We start from the raw sequence: 19507 nt of genomic DNA on the forward strand, positions 1-19507 counted from the left end.
TCTCTTGGGTAGAAGAAGCTCAGCAAGATCAGTTTGGAGAGGAGCTGTAGGCATTAAGGGAAGAGGCACAAAATCATCCAGGTCTTTAAATGTTACTGTGTTTATTGTGATTCCTATGCCTCTTTGGAGGCAAACCTTTGGTTTGGCTTTTTTTTTCCTTCAGAATGGTAAAGAACAGAGTCTTTTCTTCAGTCCTGTTTTATTCCTTGGTAGCTGAGGAATAGTACTATTCCCTCTTTTACAAGACCAAGAGAAAAAGTCTTATTACTAAGAGAAAAAGTCTTAGTCTTTCTTTTTCCAGTCATCTCCTATCCACATATTCTGGGACAGTTTGGAGAGGGACATTAGCAACTCTTGCTTCTCGGATCTCATGGAAAAGGAATGGCTCACGGCAAGCTGCTATCACAGTGACTCACAGGCCACTCATGGGTTAGTTCATTGTTCTTTCATCTGAGAAGGGGCTTTGTAGTTGGTCAAGACAGGAAAAATTGTTTGAGTGGGCAGGAAATGAGGTAGAAACATGGCTGGAAGGTGAAGACTGCTGTGAAAGAAAGCAGGAGTGGGAGCAGAGGTGATTATGGGGTCAGAAGGGTAAACTGGATGAAACCATGAAACTGAGACAGCTGGAAGAACATCTGAGTTCAGTTTAGGTACTAAGGGGAGAGAGAAAGAAACTGCTGGTTTGACCTGTTTTGTAGGAGTGTATTCTGTCAACAGCCTTCTAAGTCCTCAGAGCTGTGAGTGGAGATCAGAGATTTGAGAAGGCAATGACACTGGAAATTGAAGCAGTTGGGATGAGGACATATTTAATGTACAATTAAAGATTTCAACGGATCAGGTTAAAGAAAGTAAGAAAGAATATCAGTAATGAGGCGGAGGTGGTGATGGGAAGACAAGACAGCAGGGTGATATGAATGTGTAGGAGGTCTTCTAGGGTAAAGCCAGATTGAGATTTTTGGCCTAATAAGTAAAGTTGAGCTCTGAGTGCTGACACATTTGTTTGCTCAGCTCTGCCTGTGCAGCAAAAGATTTCTCCCTCCCCTGATAAATTTGCTAAATTGTGGAGCGGTTTCGTGTTGCGGAGGCTACTCTTAAAACTCAGCATGGGGTGGGAGTGAAAGTAATGTCCAAAGTCTATTGCACTAACCTGTGGTGTGACCTACAACTGAGAGCTAAAATTTGAAATGAAGCTGATATTAAAATATGATTCATTATCAGTCCAATAAAGGTAATGCTGTAATTTCATTGTAACTTCTATGCATTCTTGGAAATGTCCACACTTGCAGCGTTTGAAAAGACAGGTGACAGCATGGCTGGGTAGTCATTAGCCTTCTCAGCTTTGGTCACAGCCTTGTTTGCCTTGTCTCTGATGGGTCTGGTCAGGGGCCCACACAGAATGGAAACTGTGGCCTCAGTCTTAGCAGGCAACTGTCAACTTCATGGAAAATGCTCTGAATACTGAGGATAATTGAAGCAGAGGATGGTCTGAGATGGTAGGTCTGATTCTGAAAAGGGGACATTTAATCAGTCTATACCAAGAAGAGAGCCTGAGGCCTTTCCTTATTTTGCAAAGTGATTTGCATCTCTTGGTCATGGTTCAAATCCAAGACTGAGAGTCCTCCAGGCTAGTGGGTGGTCTGAAATAAAACTGAGTGGCTGAGTACTTGCAAACTGGAATATCTGCCAATTACTATACATAATCTGCCCTGTGCCAGGGCTGAAGCAAACCAAAAGGGAAGGATATTGTACAAGTTACAGAAGTCATGGCTGTCATCTGGGCCTTGCTAGGAGTACTGCAATACTCACACACAGTAATTAAGCATGTCCTGGACTAATAAGCTGAGTTAAGAGAATTTAGAAGAGACCATGCTGAAGGCAGTAAGGGAAGCACTCAATGTGTGCTCAAGTTAGCACTGCATAAAAGTAGGTCCGAGTATCTGCAGAACAGGTACTTCTTTATTGCCATTGAGTCTGACAGGTCCAAAGTGCTGTGTATGCTCTACTTCATTGCGAAAACTTTTACTGTTGAATCAGCCTGTTTTACAGGAGCCTTACGTAAGGTATGGGATTCAGGTTATCTTTTCTGGAATGGGGACCCTCTGAATTTATCTCTCTTAAGGTCTTTTTATGATCCCTTTGAAGCTTTCTTTTGCAGTCCTAGGATAGCAGCATGGTTAGTGTGTGCATGTGGGTATACCCTCATTTTACACAAAGAATCCTTGGTCCTGTTCAGGTTAGTTTCTTTTGCTTCAAATAGGAAATCCTTGCTGAGAATGATTTTGCAAGAGCTGCTGTTGAATAGCACTGTGGGTAGCCATACTCCATGTACCTACAATGGCTTTGCAGTTTCAAGGCATGGGCATTTAACCTCTCTGCTCTTGTGTGATATGTGCTGGAAGCACAAAGCTGTTACAGCCTGCTGGGGATGGGAGCAACAAGTGGGCTTAAGTAAAATGAAGCAGTAAATGCTGTCCTTCAGACAGGGAAGCTCAGTGTTTACATATTTCTTTCCTCCAAAAAACACAGAGTAAGGGTGAGGTGGGGAGCAGTTGATTTTGAGGAGGTGAAGACTCAAGTATTACCAGGTTTACAATATCTTTAGAAGCTGATCCAAAACCCATCAAGCTCAGTGGAAAACTGCCAATGATTTGAAGAGCTTCTGGATCAGGCCCTCAAACCCAGCTCCTGCAATTTGGCTTGCTGTTCTTTGTGTAGCTGAGTAATTCTGGTCCCAGCCCTGTGCTCTCAGGAAGCCAGAGCAGAGCAGAGTGCAAGAGGCTGCAGGGACCACCCTCTGAAATGGCAGAGGGCCTCTTTTCACCTTGTCTTAGGCTTGCATAATAGCTGAGCACAGCTGTGCCTGCAAACTTACATTTCCTTCAAAGCTTTGTCTTCTTTGCAGCTGGATACCTGAACCACCTTGAGCTGTAGAGGGGCTTGTGGAGCTTTAGAGGTTTTGAATCAGATATCTGGAGATGAATGGTATTGGAAACTATTAAACTTTTGTTCATTGGTTTTCATGTGGAGGAAGTGAGAGCATGGATCTTTAATCCCCTGGAAATGATTAGAGAAGCACAAAGGAGGCCTTGAGGAACATTTTGCCCCTAAGCCATGTGGTTCCTAGTTTTCCATCTCCTGCTGCCGACATGCAAAGCCAGAGCCTTGGTTTTTAATTTTTCATACTGTTTTTAAACAGATACTTTTGCAAATGTAAACATGCCCCAGCATTGAAGGTTTCCAGCCAAATTAAAGAGTCAGCACTGGAAAAATCAGCCTTCAGAAGAAGGTCAAATACAAGCAGTCTCTGGAGTTCATTGGGTCCATATGTGTAAACTTCAGCTAATGTGGGGTAGACCTAGGGCAGCATTTACCTTGAAGTACTGAGTTAGTTTTAGAGTGAAGCTGAAAATGTTTTAGGGATGCCTGTGGTCTGAGCAGTAGACTTGAATGTGTTGAATGAAAAAAGACCCATGTCCTGATTCTTGGTTGCAGTTGCATTCCCTCTGAACAGGAAGAAAGAAGTTCGGGAAGGAAAATGTGCCATTTGGCATTAATTCTGACAACTTGCATTTATACATTCTTATCTGGGACCATGCTGGGTTTAATAATCTCCAACTACATGCCTATAAAAGCTTAATTTTGCTATGAGGATGCATGCCTTTCAGCCTTTAATTTAATAACTGGGAAGGGTTTCTTTATAAGTTGTACCACCTGCAGTACTAATAGAAATCAAGACACTGCCTGTTATTTCTTGGGCTTGATTGACATTTGAGACATCTTGGAAAGACTCAAGCAAACTACTGCCTTTAATTTTTAAAAAATTATTTTTGCTTGTAGTTTGTGAGAGCTTGCCATTAAAAGGAAGCACTGATGAGTGTACCTCTCTGAAGTGAGGAGCTTTTGCTTAGAGCAGCAGATGAAGAAATATTCTTCCTGCCACTGCACTCTAATAGTGGGTTAGTTAGTAGGAAAGAGTCAGTAGAAGAGGAGTTAAAATGACAAGAGAAATTATGGCCTAAAAGCAGGATTCTTAAAAGGTATCATCACTATATAGCAGTACTCTAATCCTACCCCCATCGCCAACAAAAATGCCAGAAGATCTGCAGCACATCAGCCAGCTAACCTGCCTGAAAGGTGTTATTGCTGTTGGTTCTGCTGCTTGGCTCAGAAGTGTCTCTGCAGCTAAAGAGCTACAGGAAAGGAAGTCAGAGCCCCGTTAGTTAGGAGAATGCCAGAGGTGAAACTGCAGTGCCTCCCTGGTGCTAGTACATCATTAGGGGTCCCAGAGGAGTGTAGGAGGTGGAGATGCTTGAAGGTTAGAGGAGTTATTCCTTAACTCATGTCTTTTCATTGAAGAGCAGAGGAGGTACACGTGTTGTGTGTGGTTACACAGTGTGACAGGAATGCTGAGAAGGGCTGAAACCCTCCAGCTCCCAGCAGCAGAGTTTTTATTATTGTGAGGATGGAGGTTTCACTGTTGGAGGGACCCTGGCAGCATCCAATTAGGCAAGGCATGAGGCCAGGCCAGATGGTGTCCAAGCTCCATGGTCAGGGACCCTAGGAGCTGTTACGAAACATGGTGGTATTCAGGGGAGAGGCAGAAGCTACGTGACCAGGTCCTGCTTTGGAAAGAGAGGCAGGCCATGCAGATTTCAGGGACATTTTATATGTGTTTTCTAAAGGTTTCAATAACTTAAGGGCTTGATTAAGGTTCGTCCATCACTGGAGGGAGAAAGGACTTGAAATTGCTCGACAAATATCCCTACATCAAAAGTTTTAAACCGTTGCACATCTGTAATCCTGTGAAGCATGCCAAGACACCGCAGGCCTTAGTGAGATTCCTCATCAGCATTGTCTTCTCGCCCCTGTGGAGTGGGAAACTAATGCCTGCAACAAAGTGTTCGAACCTGACTGCCTTCAGTGAGACTTCTCAATTTATCATTGGGGATATAAAATGACAGTGGAACATGATTTTTCAGAGCTCTTTTGAACTGGTCTGAACTACGTCATTATTGTTATGACTCATCAGGTCATTGGCCCATGTATTGGTATCCTTTTGGCATGAGACCAGAAGATATTACCTTCCATGTTGAGCCTCCTAGATCTTCAACAACCAACCCTTAAATGAGGCAGGGCTACTTGTCAATAGGTCACAGAGGGATTACAGTAATACTGATTTGGTCTCATCTGTGCCTTGCCCCCCGAGGTATTTGGTATTCTCCATGTATTTTACAGCCAAAGTAGTTAACAGAATAAATTCTCAAGAGAAGTCCTCACAGTAAAGCTAGATGACTTTCTGAAAGATACATTTAAATCTATTCCCATTTATTTTGTGCAATAAAGGTGTAAGACATGAGGTTGGCATTCTGTGATCTGTAATATACACAAGGTCAAAGTTGGTAGTAGTGCTGAAAGATGGGATGCTGAGAATGCCTTAGTGTCATGCCTGAGAGTACCCTAAAAATAGTAATTCACTTTTTTTTTTTTTAAACAGGTATGTTTTTAATTACAACAGGACTACCTGCCCTAGATTGCTCAGTCGATGCTGTGTTAACAGATGTAACTTCTGGAAGAGCTTTGTCTCTTCAAGCAAAGCCAAATCTATTGCTTTGCATTTAACCTGTGTGATTGCATTTTGGACGCTTGCCTAGATGGGCAAATCCAACACAGTTGATAAAGCCAGGCTCAAGCCTGTGCAATTGCTCAGCCACAAAGATGCTGTGATGACACTCAACATGCCACCGTCTAAAAATGAAGGAAGGATTTAGCTGATAGGATCTGAGATACTGTGTAAAGTGAAACCTGTATGGGAACCTAAGACCTGAAAGAGAAGGTAAAATCTGTTATTGGAGCAGCAAGGTCCTGAGTAGAGACCACCAGTACTCTAATTTGATTTTTCATCAGTTGGCACAACCTTCTCTTTCTGGCAGGCAGCAGTTTCCCTTTGATTAGGACAGAAGGCAAGGCTGGGGAAGTGTTATGGCAGGCAGCCTCATCCCTTTACACCACTTAATCCTGACACTGAAGATGTTCCCTCAGTTTTAACAGAAGTAAAATTGAGATGCTGTTGTCTCTGAAACCAACGCTGACACTCCATCATGGATGTGAAAATAACTGCTGAGATGGCCTTGTGTTTATGTGCAGGTTTTTTGCACATTCTGCCAAGAATCAGAATAAATAGAAACCCTTTAAAGAGATTATTAATTAGCTTTCCCCTGACAGGTAACTCAGTAGGAAATCCATTTGTAGATGTCCAGGTGAACTCACTGCTTCTGGAGCACCTTTACTGTTTTCTGCTTTCTCGTTTTCATTGCAGATCTGAAGCCCTGGGTGTCGAATTTCACCTATCCAGGTGTGCATGACTTTTCTCAGCTTGCACTGGATGCCAACAGGAACCAGCTCATTGTGGGAGCAAGGTAAAGATAATCTTTTAATTAGTCTAGGGTTGCTGCTCAAGCTCTTTCCCTTCAGGTTCTGGCTTCAGAGGAGAGTGTGTTTCCAGCTTATGTGGCCAGTTTCCCCCTCAAAAAGAAAGCTATAATTTATGTAGAGGGACTTAGACATCTAGTATAATTGCAAAGAAGAGAAAATTACTAGAATTAAAAATAAAAAGATGCAATCAAAATGACGGGTCAATGAAGCAGAATGCTGGCATCTCACTCAGTATTGTGAATGTTAGAAGAGCTACAGTAAATTGTTCTGCATCATCCTTCTGCCAGCACAGAATTTGACTTTATGGTTTATTTGCCATGGCCGGACTTTTGCTCAGAACCAGGTTCATCTACGCACCTTTGTGTAAGTGATAGAGGCAATGTGAATGGTTGATAGAGGCAATGTGAATGGTTGCTTTCTTCTCTCTTAGAATCTACTTCAGAACCTGTTTGCTTCATCTGGCTGATGTAGTCAGATCCTCACCCAAAGCAGTTTTGTGCAGCTCTTTCTTCTGGCCCATTGTATATAATTATCTTATATTTTCCTTTCTTTTTAAATATTATTTTTATTTAGGATATCATAAGAGTAGGGGGGAAACACATAAGGTAAGCACAGGCAAGATCTTACAAATTTAAAGCTATTTTGTAATGGGGAAAAGAACTATGCTTCAGTGAAATAATGTATGTCAGAAATGGTTGAATCGTGAGCCCCAAGAGCAACTATTTTTTGTTGCATAATAAACGGATAAGACAAGCCAAGAAAAAAAAAAGACTAAGCATGGTCTAACAAATCAGTTAAAGTATAAAGTGTAACATTTGTAAGTATAAAGTATAAAGTTAAAGTATAACATTTAGAATCAGATAACATTGTGGTATCAGTTTCTGCTGTTAACGAAAATGGAGGTAGAGAGTCTTTCTTCCCAGTGTACTCAGCAGTAGAGGACAGGGACATGAGGAGCAGAGGTGGAAGAACTCATGGTACAAGCAAGAGAAAAGAGCAAGATATGTAGCAGAAGGAGAGTTTTATGCTTCACAGCGACAACTGAAGTGTGATTTAATATATGTTTTCTGCCTGTATTTGTGCAGTAAATAATAACACTTACCTTCCTGTAGCTGTTCAAACTGCCAGAGGCCCTCCTGCTTTTCATACAGAAACATTTTACTTTTCAAGCTGTGGCGTTACTTGTGCTGGGATCTTTACCCAGAAATGATTAATATTTATTACTTCAGAATGGCATTCCTTTGGGGATGGCTGTGAACAGTGCCTTCTGCCAGGCATTGCACAGGCACGGTGCTCTGAGGAATTTGTGGTTTACATAATTGGGCTGCACGGCAGATTTCCCCCACACAGTCCCTCACCCCTGCTCAAACCCCACAGCAGTCCTGCCTCCCTGAGAGTTTGTACGAGTGTGGTTAGACAGGGGGTACAACATCATCATAAACAGGGGAATGACAGCAAACCTGGCTTCCCAGCAGAGGTACATGATAACGCAGGGTATTGCCTCATGAGGAAGCAGTGACAAGTATTTATAGAATTTGCTCAGAGAAGTCAGTTTTCATGAAGCACTACCCACCTGACTGGGAGACTGAAAGTTTCAGTGGTGCCACATGGCTGTGCTGAGCAGTTCAGGGTACAGTTAATAAAGATGTAATTTCCCAGGGTATTTTTTTTTTGGTTGGATACACATGCTTGGTGTGGAGAAAGTGGGGAGTGCTGAGCCCATTTCCTCTTCACCATCTCAGCTCCACCCTGTGTGAGGTGACGGGGAGAGTTTCTTGAAAATGGGGTGTGGATGGGGTCCTTGGTGCTGCACAGGTCCGGGTGTGCTGAACTCCTGGAGCTGTGCCTGAGAAATGGGAAGGGGAAGTAAAGCCTTTTCTGTTGCCTCCTTCCCTAATAAATCCACACCTTGTTCTGGACTATTTTTAGGGGTGATTTTTTGAGTCATTAGTTGCTCGTGCACCATCTGCTTGAATTTGCAAATGAAACAATACCTCAAAGAGATAGAAGCTGTCTCTATCCATCTCTGCAGGGTGTAATTTATGAAACCTAAATTTAAATGTTAAGCATGTTTAAATGTGCTGCTGTAGATCATATTAGTAGTAATGCCAGCTATTCTGAGGTTGTGGAAGGAGTTTGGGATCAGGGTGGCGTTTATAAGTACTCCCACTTCTCAATTTCCTGGTTAACATCATTCTCTTAGATGATAGCGTTATAAATTATTTCAGACTACTTCTGTCTGTCTCTATTTAAAAGCAGCATGACCTCACCACAGCATCTCTTTGGCTTAGTTTGTCCTGTGTTTCAAAGCTTCATAGAAAATACTTCCTAGAAAATCCGGGGGTTCACAAGGGTTTTTGGTTTCAGGAATTGGACACAGCGTGACTGAAACTGTAAGAGGTATTGAGGGCATGCCATGCAGACAAGGAACTGCAATAACTTGAGCCTCAGATTTTTAAGCTTTATCCTTATCTAAGAGCCCTCCTTAAATGACTGGTGCTGTCTGAGAGTAAACCAGAGGAGTTTGATAACTCCACTGCACCAAACACCTGCCAAGTTAAAATCCCAGAAACAAAAGAATTAGTTTCAAAAGCCCACCATGGTTTCTAAGCAACGTATTTACTTGTCATATCGTTTGTAAAATCCAAACGCTTGCAAGAAAGGATATGAATAGTTTAGAACATTGTAAATCTACACTACCCATATTATGAGTCACATTTCATTAAGTATAAAAACACACATTTCAAAAATTCATAACCTTCATTTTGACTCACAGTTTGCATGTTTTGTTTTTGTTTTGGATATATTGTTAGTGTTTTAATGTACTGTTTTTCTTTTGTGAATGAGTGATTGTTTTGAAATATTTGCTGCTTTTTTCAGCTCTTGAGCACAAGTGATCGCCATTTGAACTTATTTTAATGGGATGAAAAACAATAATCTAGACCTCATTATTAGTGAGAAAAAAATTGAAAATATCATCACAGTGATTTCACCTCTCTGTTGGAGAAGCAGTGCTCTGCTGTCTCACCTGTGCTGTAGGCAGGATGCCCAGGCCCCAGGGAGGGTGAGTTTTTGGAGGAGGGACATGGTGTGGCTGTGACATTCCACCTCCTCAAGGAGCCTTACTCCTCGAGACTGTCTCATTGCTGGCTGGGCACAGACAGAAGCCAGTAAAGAAGTGATGATATGAAAGATCCTGCTTGGAGGCAGGCCAAAAATCATGCTTCATAAGAGCTCCCTGGTGAGGACAACATAAAAGGTGTAAAGGAGGGTGGTTGAGACACAGTGTGACAATCTGGCACAACAGCAAGCTGAAGGGAAGCAGCTTGGACAACAGGAGGATGGCACCCAAACAAATGACTGCACAGAGAGTGGCTGGGAAGTCCTAAGGCAAACATTTGACTTTTCCCAGAAGGAAACTACAGGGATGTCAGTTCACGGCCGTAGCCTGATGGGGCTGTGGATGTGAGAAGCATGGCTACAAGGGTCAGCCATTCGCAGTGAGTGGAGGTATTACCGAGGAAAACCAGCCAAAAGGTGTCATGGCCAGAAGCCCTCACAGTTCTGCCTGCAAAGAGGGCTCTCAGCTCCATCAGGAGATGGGAAAAGATCGTCCCCCATGGCTGTCACGTAGGGAAGTGCAGATCAGGAGCCCTTGTCACAAAGGGCTGTTACCAACAAGAGCCTGGAGGTAGAGAGCAGGGAGCAAAAGCTGCATCAAGGAACTCAGAACTGGCAAGTAGTGTTCATGTCATTATGGACTGCCAGACTTCTCTGCAATAAATGTAAAACTACTGAACTGCTGGTGATGCAAGTCTTGATGCTTGACAGAGGTGATTTTCATACTTGATATAGGGCTGATCTGAATGGGCCTGTTACTGCCAAGTAGACAGGTGCAAGGGAGGAGATACCATAGAATCATAGAAAGGCTTGGGTTGGTAAGGACCTTAAAGATCATCTAGTTCCAGCCCTCCCACCATGGACAAATATGCCACCCACTGGATCAGGTTTTTCAGGGCCCCACTAAACCTGGCCTTGAACACTTCCAGGGATGGGACATCAATATGTTTAGTTTGGGGAGCAGGGAAGGTGCTGTATGAATTTTCAAGGGTTGTTTTAGGGGAAGCACAGCAGCTTAGGAACACCCTTTTCTGACTATTATACTTCTGGCTGTATAAACATTAAAAAAGCTCTGGGTCATGCAGGCTTAGGAGCTGAAAGCTGAATAGAATGACTGATGTTCCAAAAGAGTTCCTTCAAGTCACAGCTTGCAGAAATATGGCAAATTGTAAATATATTCTGGGACCCTCAACTGGCAGGTTTGGCACCCTGAGTTTATTGAAAGTCTCTGGTGTATGATAGATTAGTCTGTCAGGCACCAGGTTACATGCAGGTTTGTGGCTGAACATAGGCTCTTTCCTGCCTGTTTGGCAGAAAGCTCCAGAGCACTGCAGTAAAATGTTCAAAACCTGTGCTTGTCAGAAAATATCACTCTTACCCTTGGGCACCTTCAATCCTGTCCACATCTGGACTGCCACTAAACCCTGAAGAGAATAAGTCTCCATAGATAATGTTGTCTAGGCAAAAAGCATTTCACAAACCAGGAAATTGAGTGGCAGCAGTTAGGTCAAAGTAGTTTCACAGATCCACAGAGTATAAAATCTGTCAGCAATACTTTCTGTTGCTAAATGATCAGGGCCCCTCACCAACATTTATTCTCACAGGACTTCAGTGAGGCAAGAAAGCACTAATAATTTCACAGTATAGATGGGAATCCAAGGCCAAGAAGGATTAAGAGCCACCCTGCCCTGTGAAAAGGCTGTGATGTTGAGTCACATGAATATATTGCATATCTGAAAAGTAGTAGACCACTGTGCCTAACACAGCTACTCCTGCAGTGAGACTGCACTTTCTGAAGATACCAGTCAAGGTCTGCACAACCTCACTCTGCATTTGACTAATGTGGACACAGCCGAAGCTCTCCTCTGGGCTCAGAAAATCCACGGCATAGGTGTAATTTGGACCTTTTACTCTTGTATTTCCAGATGGTATTTTAATCACTTGCTCTCAGCCTTGCTTCTCCAAAGAAGATGCAAGTCTTCAAAATGTTCATGAAAGCCTGTGAGTCCCCACTGGGGCAGTGGGGCTTCAGCATGGCCAAAAAAGTCAAGTCTCATATGGCACAGAGATGCAAACAGGTGAACACTGGGCACAACCACGTGGGCATAGCCAGCAGGTTTGCCCTGAAACAGTCAGGAGTGGTGTGCCATTTGTCCCTGTTAACATCTGAGTAGAGGATTTTCCTCAATACTTTTCTGAAAGAAATGGTCTGAATCATTTCTGGTGGCTTGTGTTATTTTTGCAGAGTCTTACGCCAGCTTTACCCCCTGCTAAGTCACATTGGGCTGAGAAATTACCTTGCCAGCTGAGGTATTAATGAGGACGTGAGCAAGCAAAGAACGTGATAATGTTTTTGATTATATTCAGATCATAGACGGGCGGCTGAAAGTTCTAGTGCAGAGAAATGGAGAGAAAGAAATGCCTTCCTTTCTCACTGTGATTTTTTCCTATTGGACAAAAGAATGCTCTAATTAAAGTTGCATCCTTGTATCATAGACTGGAGAGGGGCAGATAACATGGTGATGTGAGGGGAAAAAAACCCAAGTCAGTCTCTGAAATTAACAGAAACTTTGAAAGGACCATGATGTTTTTTAAAGAAATTGCCTGACCTGGGAGGTAAAGAATGTGGTGAAAATGAGAAAACTGTGATTAGACACTGCAGCTAGTTAAATCCATAATTGGGGTGCACAGTTTCTTTACAAAGGGAACAAAAGTGTGATTTAAAATTCAGGTTTTAACCTCTCTGGTTGAGCCTTCGATAGTTCAAAGGGAGATTTTCCTCTCTGATACTCTGCCAGGTGAGGTCAGCTCAGCCCTTGTGTAAAGTGTGGAAGGTGAAGCCCCACTGGGGTGTCTGTTTTTCACCTATAGGGTTTGCTTTCCTCTGCTGGTCTGCAAGCACTGTGAATTTGGCATACCCTAAATCTATGCTGTCCCTGACTTATACCCCTTAGGGAGGAGGGGAAAAGGTGTGGAAAGGATGAAGAACAGTTTTTGTAATTATGGGATTCTGGGAGGTTTAGAACCTGGCCCAAATTTTGTTCAAAGCGTAATTTTTTCCCCCTTTGTTAAAATTTGTGCATTTTCTCAAGCAAAGAATGTGAATTTTAGTGAACTCTGAATAAATAAATCAAATAAAACGCTATACTGCAGTACTGTCAGGTTGTTGGGATGGACCAATGCGCTGTAGGAGGGCAAAGGAGCAGTTTTGCACATTAATGTTGTACATGGAGAAGAGGGTGAGGCAGTGGCAGTCCCTGGTCTGTCATCTTTGTCGGCAGGGAAAACAGTTCTTCCTTCAAATCGCCTGCAAGGCAGCACCATCCACTTCTCTGCAAAAGACCTCAGCACTTTCACAGCCAGTGCCTGCACAGCCAGTGCTGTGTGAAAGGCAATCCTGGTGCAGCACAGACTGATAGGAAAAATCTTTACACAGCAAATTGCAGACCTCACTAGAAAAATATCTCATATTCCAGATAAAATGAAAATTGGCGATACCCTATCACGAAAGCAGCCACCCATGAGAGGCTCACTTGCTTTAGTAACACACTGAGAATAATTAAGTTTGAAGATTGCATTTTTGAGAGTGTGATGGGTACAAACACAAGGTCAGGATACTTTGGCAAAAGCCTTGAAGACTTGGCCATAATGTGTTTTACAGCATCACAGAATAGGGCTGCAGAGCAGTTTTCCTCTGCATTACTGAAAATACTTTCTCTTGCTCTGGTTAAGGCAGTGATATGTCAGTTTTATATGGCAGGGCTCACCACAGTGGTTTGCATATCACTTTATATCCAGATGTTTAGGTGCTAAGCCTACTGTTCTGTGCCACTACCAAGGTATAAAAACCCAGCAAAGAGAAGGGATTGTTGGGCAATAACTTAATCTCACCAGCCAACTCTATCAGTATTTACACACAAGTCATGTTGAATTCATCCAGAGTTTGAGGAAAGCCTGGCAGAGCTGAGGATGTTTACCAGCCTATGTAGGCAGGTGCGGAGGCTGCCAGGGACACTTTGAACAATAATCAGCGCATCAGAAGAGGAATTTTACATTGTGACTTACTGAAAGATAGGAGAGTAAAGGTCCCTCTGTGTCTTGGGGCCATATCAAGGTGCTGTAAGTGCTCTGTGGCTGCCAGCTGGATTAGAGAGGAAGAGAAGAGCTGTCAGACACATGTCAAAAAAGACATGAGGTGGCATGTGGGATAGTGTGTGATTGTCTGATGGAGTCACTCTTCCAGGAAAATAAGAACAAACCCACAAATGAGTTTTGAAAATTTGGCTCAGTTTTCATCTCTGAGGTTTTTTTTCATCTAGTGAAAAAGAGGGAAGGAAATGTAACAAAACAAAACAAAGGAATTTGACCCTCATTTTATAAATATATTCTAACAATATTACAAAAAAATCCCAATCCCCATTCTTTGAAGTGTCTCAGGAGCATAGCAAATACTATCACCCCCAGGATGTGGAATCACTGTGCAGTGAGGCTTTGCCTCTCCTGCCCTGGGGAAAGAGACAGGCCAAAGACATCAGAGACAGCTTGCTGTTCCCTTTGCAAGCTGATGGAGGAAGGGACAAGGCTGTCAATCCAAAGGCCAATCCCCTTTCTGCTTCTCCCTTCCCCAGGAGCATCCGTCCATCTAGATTTCTGCATATTGGCATAGCCCAAGTGTGCCTCAGCTTTGCTGTTGTCCTGCCTGCTCTGCAGCTGTGTCTGCCTCTTTTGACTCTTCCTAGAGTTGGCCCTAAACACACAGCATCGAGAGGAGCAGATCTGTGCCATGCGCCCCATGCCATTAAAGCTGATGGTAGTTCTCCTCCACTGAATGGAACATGGAGGAATTTCATCCTTGTTTCCATAGAGAAGTACTAACTGGGCTTCAGTGCAACACAGAAACAGTAGCTGAGCCCCTGGCTTAATTTGGAAGCTGTTTAATCAGAATGATATGCTGGCTGCATAAGGATCTTCTTCTAAGAGGATGCTTCTCTAGCTGTGCCTGAATTTATAACCGAGAAAAGTTGCATGGGGAAAAGTAATTCTTCATAAAGCAACTGCATCATATTACTGGCTGCCATTTAGTATGGTTCTCTGTTGTGCATCTATTGATTTTTGAGGAAGAATGATGTATTGGACAAGTTTTTCTTCAATAGAAACAAAATGACTGGTGAATAAGGATCCAGCTTGTAGGGTAGCTGCTGGTTCTCCTCCTTTTCTCCAGCAAGTGTTTGCCAGGCGCTTCAAATGAACCACTGGAGAAACATTTGCAAATGGATTGTCACATCATACTCTGGACCAGGCATGTAATTAACTCCTTCTGAAAGCAAAGGACAGAATCATCCTTCAGAAGCTGGGTTTCTTAGTATGGTTGGCTAGTTCTGAAATGTGGATAACCATCTGAAAAGTTCAGCCACAGCTGGACCTGCGTAGAGGCACTGTGCATTAATCTAGCATGAGATTTGGTAGCCAAGAGCCCTGGGGTCTGATCTTGATTCCATCACTGACTTGCTGTGTGCTTTGGAGAAGGTCATTTAACCTTTCTCTGGCTCATTTTCTCCATTAGTTTAAGGGGGGGAATGATACTAACCAGCTCCTAGGGAGTCGTGAAGCATGACTAAGCTGTGTTTGTCATGTAGTGTGGAAGTACAAAGTATATCTAAGGTCTCCAGGAGCACAGATAGGAAGAGCTGACAGGAGTTGCTGGCTCCTAGCCCGAGGCTCAGCCCCAGCATGTGGCTTCCAGGAGTGCCAGAAGGGAGATTAGTTGTCATATGCTTAATTCTGTGTCTTGTTTCATATCACCCAAAGGACCCCATTCTGTTAATTATTTTTCTTGTTATCTACTCTGTGGCAGTTGTGAGTCCTTCTTGCAGACCTGGACCCTGACTGCAGCACAATCCCACCCTGAGGAGGGGAAGTGAGAGAGAGGTGCAGATCTCTTCTTCCTGGCATCCAATCATAGGGTGCATCAGAATGGTTCAAAACTGACAGAGAAGGTTCTGAATGGACATTAGGAAGCATTTATCTACTGAAATAGTCTATTTTAGTCTATTTTACTTTAAAAACATAGGGAACCTCTTCCCAGAGCACCATGAGCCTATCTGAGGCTCCAGTATCTCACCCAAGCTGTGTTGGATGACTGTAGCAGTGCAGTAATAGTCCCGAAAAGAGGCAGTAACTCTTCACTCTGTTCTCTTCTACTTTCCCTGTCCTGGTTTTGGTAGGAATAGAGTTAATTTTCTTCTTCATAGCTGGTACAGGGCTGTGTTTTGGATTCAGTATGAGAATAATGTTGATAAGATACTGATGTTTTAGTTGTTGCTAAGTAGTGCTTATGCTAAGTCAAGGACTTCCCAGTTTCCCATGCTCTGCCAGGGAGCAGATGCACAAGAAGCCAGGAGGGAGTGTGGCCAGGATAGCTGGCCCAAACTGGCCAGAGGGATATTCCATACCCTGAAACATCATGCTTTAGTATATTAACTGGGGGCAGTTGGCCAGGAGGGGGCAATTGCTGCTGGTGGATGGGCTGGGCATCAGGCAGCAGGGAGGGAGCAATTGTACTGTGCAGCACCTGTGTTTCTTGGGCTTTATTCCTCTTTCTCATTATTATTATTGTTAGAACAATAACAACAACAACAACAATAACAACAATAACATTTGACTTTGTTTCAGTTATTAAATAGTTCTTATCTCAGCCTGTGAGTTTTACCTTTTCCCAATTCTCCTCCTAATCCCACTGGGGAGGGTGGGAGTGAGCGAGTGGTTGCATGGTACTTAGTTGTTGGCTGGGGTTAAACCACAACATTCTCTCAACATGTATTTTTTCTGCATGATCAAACATTATTATCAGCTTCTCTTGGGTTTGTTTCTACTTGCAGAGTAATTGCCTAGAAAGAGAGGGAGAACCTGCCTTGTAAGGAGGGAGGAGGGAGCTTCTCATGCCTACTATAAAGTGTAGGGAAGTAGCAACAAATGAGCAGGTGTAACATGGAGTGATAGAGACCAGCTGAGTTAAGGCAGTATATTGTCGGTTCTTGTGTGTGCACGTCCAAGTCCTCAGAGGTTCTGATGGTGGTCAGCATGTGGGCTCTCATGGCTCCAAATTTGACAGCAGGAGTTGTTCTGAAATACAGAGAGGTTTTCTTACCTTCTTGGTGTGTGAGGAGTTAGGAAATGTGAACAACCCTCACTCATTGAGATAGCAAAAATACTCTGAAGCTAGGATAGCCTTTCATGTATACATGATCAGTCCATCGACTGCAAGGATATTCCTCCTGATCTACCACAGCAGAACTGAAAAGCTGCTCTCTCTTAATTAGGAGGAAGCACCTTTTAATCATCCAGTACGGTGCTGACAGATGTGGTGCCTGAAAAGAGGCCTGAATGAGCAACTGAAGCATGTTGCAACCCTTATAGTTTCAGAGCTCCTAAGATGAAGAGTCTCTGTTATTATTCAAACACTCTTGTTATGTGGCTTCCCAATGGAAAGGCTTAAATTTGTCTTGTATCTCTGTTGCTCAGTGTCATCATAGCCAAAGTACTCTGCCTTCAAAGTAAATTGTTTTAAGGCCAAGCGATGTGTAACCAATGCCCATAAGTCCATGGGCACCACGTTACAAAGTTCTCCCAAGGTGCTATTGGCTGCATGAAATAAATACTTAATAAGCAGATTTGACTTGGAAATGTCACGGCAAACAGATTTAAGTGGGTATATTCTTCCACAACCTTTTCTGAAACACATCTCAGCTGCTCTCTTGCTGCTCTGGTACATACCAGGTACCAGGCAGAGTAAGCTCTTAAACATCTTACAAGCAGTGAAATACAAACTATGAAGCCAAGTAACAAATACTTTCATTTACAGGATTTCGGCTACAGGTTGGCTCCGTTCATATGCACACAGCATAGGGCTCCCAGTTCAAGAAAGTAATTCAACATCTACCCATGAGTGTAAATGACACTTCAGTACAGGTTTACATGCTGTGCCCCAACATTGAGGGCAAGTTATTCTCCTAACTAGGGCATAAACTAGTGGTCCAGGAGATCAGCTCCTGGTTATACTTCAGATATACTCTGCGATTTTGGCTAAATTGCTCAGTCTGTGCTTTAAATTTAAATGAGAATGATGTGTCTTTTTCTCTCTTCTGTATGTATTCAGATGGCAAATTTTTTAAGCCTAGGTTTTATAGAGCAGGACAGTCTTTACAGCAGCTAATGTTGTATATCTGAGCTGGGGGATAATATCCCCCTGCAATCAGAGGTGACTGAGAGAGGATCTGCCCTCAGGTTGTTTAAACTGGCATTGGCTGAGAATCAATCTCCAGAGGAACCATCATCAGCCCACTGTGTGTCTTAATACAGCCTTGCCTGAGACTTCAGGGCATTACTGTTTAACATGGGCATTTTCAGAAAGGCACTGATGTTTATGAAAAATAAGGTTAGTTGTAATAATAATTAGTAGTTGGAGGCATAATGTCATTTGTCCCAGAGCACTCAGAGGAGTGTAATCACTTGCTCTGGAACTGGCTGAAATGCAGCCAAATCTGGGGTGAAACAAAGCTTGTGTTTAACACTGTGGTGTGATGTTTTAGGACAGCAATTAAGAAGGTTGTCCTATCTCTCCAAGTTTGTGCACCAGCTTTTTATACAGAAGAAGGAGGGTATTTGAATATCCTGGCTGCACCAGGCAATTGCTCTTCTGGCCTAGGCTGGTGGGTTTAATTTAGGAGAGAAAGGAATTAACCGGCATTCACTTAACAAGGGAGAATGGGAGGAAAAAAAATGAAAAAAAGACCAAGAAGGTACCTCATGCACTCATGTGGAGATCTCAGTGTTCTTATATACTTCTTAATCATACTCCTTCAGCTGCTCTAAATTATAGTTCAGCAAGGTATTAAGCAGACATAACTTCAAACACAAGCAGAAAAAAAAGACACAAATGGGGCAATTCTAGCTACAATAAACCATGCCTGTCATTCAGAGACCTTGCTCATTCTTGGACTGAAATTGCAGTTAAAATGCAGTTCATAAAAATGGTGCTGTCTGATTCAGCAGCTCTTTCCCTTTGGCGTTTTACTCCTGGTTTAGCTTTACAGAACAAGTATGGTTAAAAGAGCATGTTGTTAATTAAGGATTAGTCAGTTCTAGCTGAGCAGGTCAGCTGTAGTCAGGAGGTGTCTCTGATAGCCTAGTTTGCCTACAGGTGTTTGTATTGCTGCTGGTAGGATGTGAGAAGGATCAAACAAACAAAAAGAAACTGCCAGTGCCTGTACAGACACCAGGTGAGGCAAGCTGATAAAAAAGTAGGGAGACCCTCCTTTCTGCAAGAAAGCCTCAAGGTCAGACTTAGAGAGCCAAGGTTAGTATAAAGCTTTTGGAAGATCATTGTGCTATTCACATTAGCATTATGTTCCTGCCTGGTTTAGGTCTCAGCCACCCAAGTGGCTTTGTCCAGGCGCTACACAGCAGTCACTGGGAGCACAGACTGGCTTTATTGAAATGGACACTATCCCTGTCTGCATCTGTTTTGGCTGAGTGCAATGAAAATTGTGTCCTTTGTATATGTCTCTTTCATTAAAGATATTTTGGTTGAATTTGCTCTGCAGTGCTATCAGGGGAAAAAAACCCCCTAATATTAAAACTTATTACCTAGTCAAACTGTCCAGCTTTTTGCAAGCCTAGAACAAGGAGCTGAAATCTGCATTATAAGACTTCCAAAATCAATGCATTTAAATAGCATGCTTAACAACAGGAGAGAAACTTCAAGTCCCTAGTTATGAGAACTTTTTCCTGAGGGTATTGTAGGATTGTAGGCCTTCCCCAGGAGAAGGCTTATTCCATGATACCTCATGTCCCAGAGTTGCATTAGTATTTTGGTGTGAGTAGCTATGTGGTGTCTCTAAGGGAGCTGTCAGATCCATCACTGGATGAGAATTTATCTTCATTTTGAAATTTTAGA

The 19507-nt window shown here is 42.9% G+C and overlaps 1 protein-coding gene across 6 annotated transcripts in view; it reads left to right on the forward strand.

Moving 5' to 3' along the window:
• The window catches only part of SEMA5B (semaphorin 5B), a 271422-nt gene that overhangs the window by 144670 nt on the left and 107245 nt on the right, over nt 1-19507 (forward strand). For all 6 annotated transcript variants that reach the window (XM_042040534.1, XM_042040538.1, XM_042040539.1 and 3 more), the window contains one exon: nt 6317-6416. In XM_042040534.1, coding sequence (XP_041896468.1) covers nt 6317-6416 — 100 coding nt within the window. The remainder of the gene's footprint in view (nt 1-6316; nt 6417-19507) is intronic.

Source organism: Corvus kubaryi, unplaced genomic scaffold, assembly GCF_017639235.1.
Source record: "Corvus kubaryi isolate FWS band 111438036 unplaced genomic scaffold, C.kubaryi_AGA036_p1.0 37396, whole genome shotgun sequence".
In the NCBI taxonomy this organism is placed as follows: domain Eukaryota; kingdom Metazoa; phylum Chordata; class Aves; order Passeriformes; family Corvidae; genus Corvus; species Corvus kubaryi.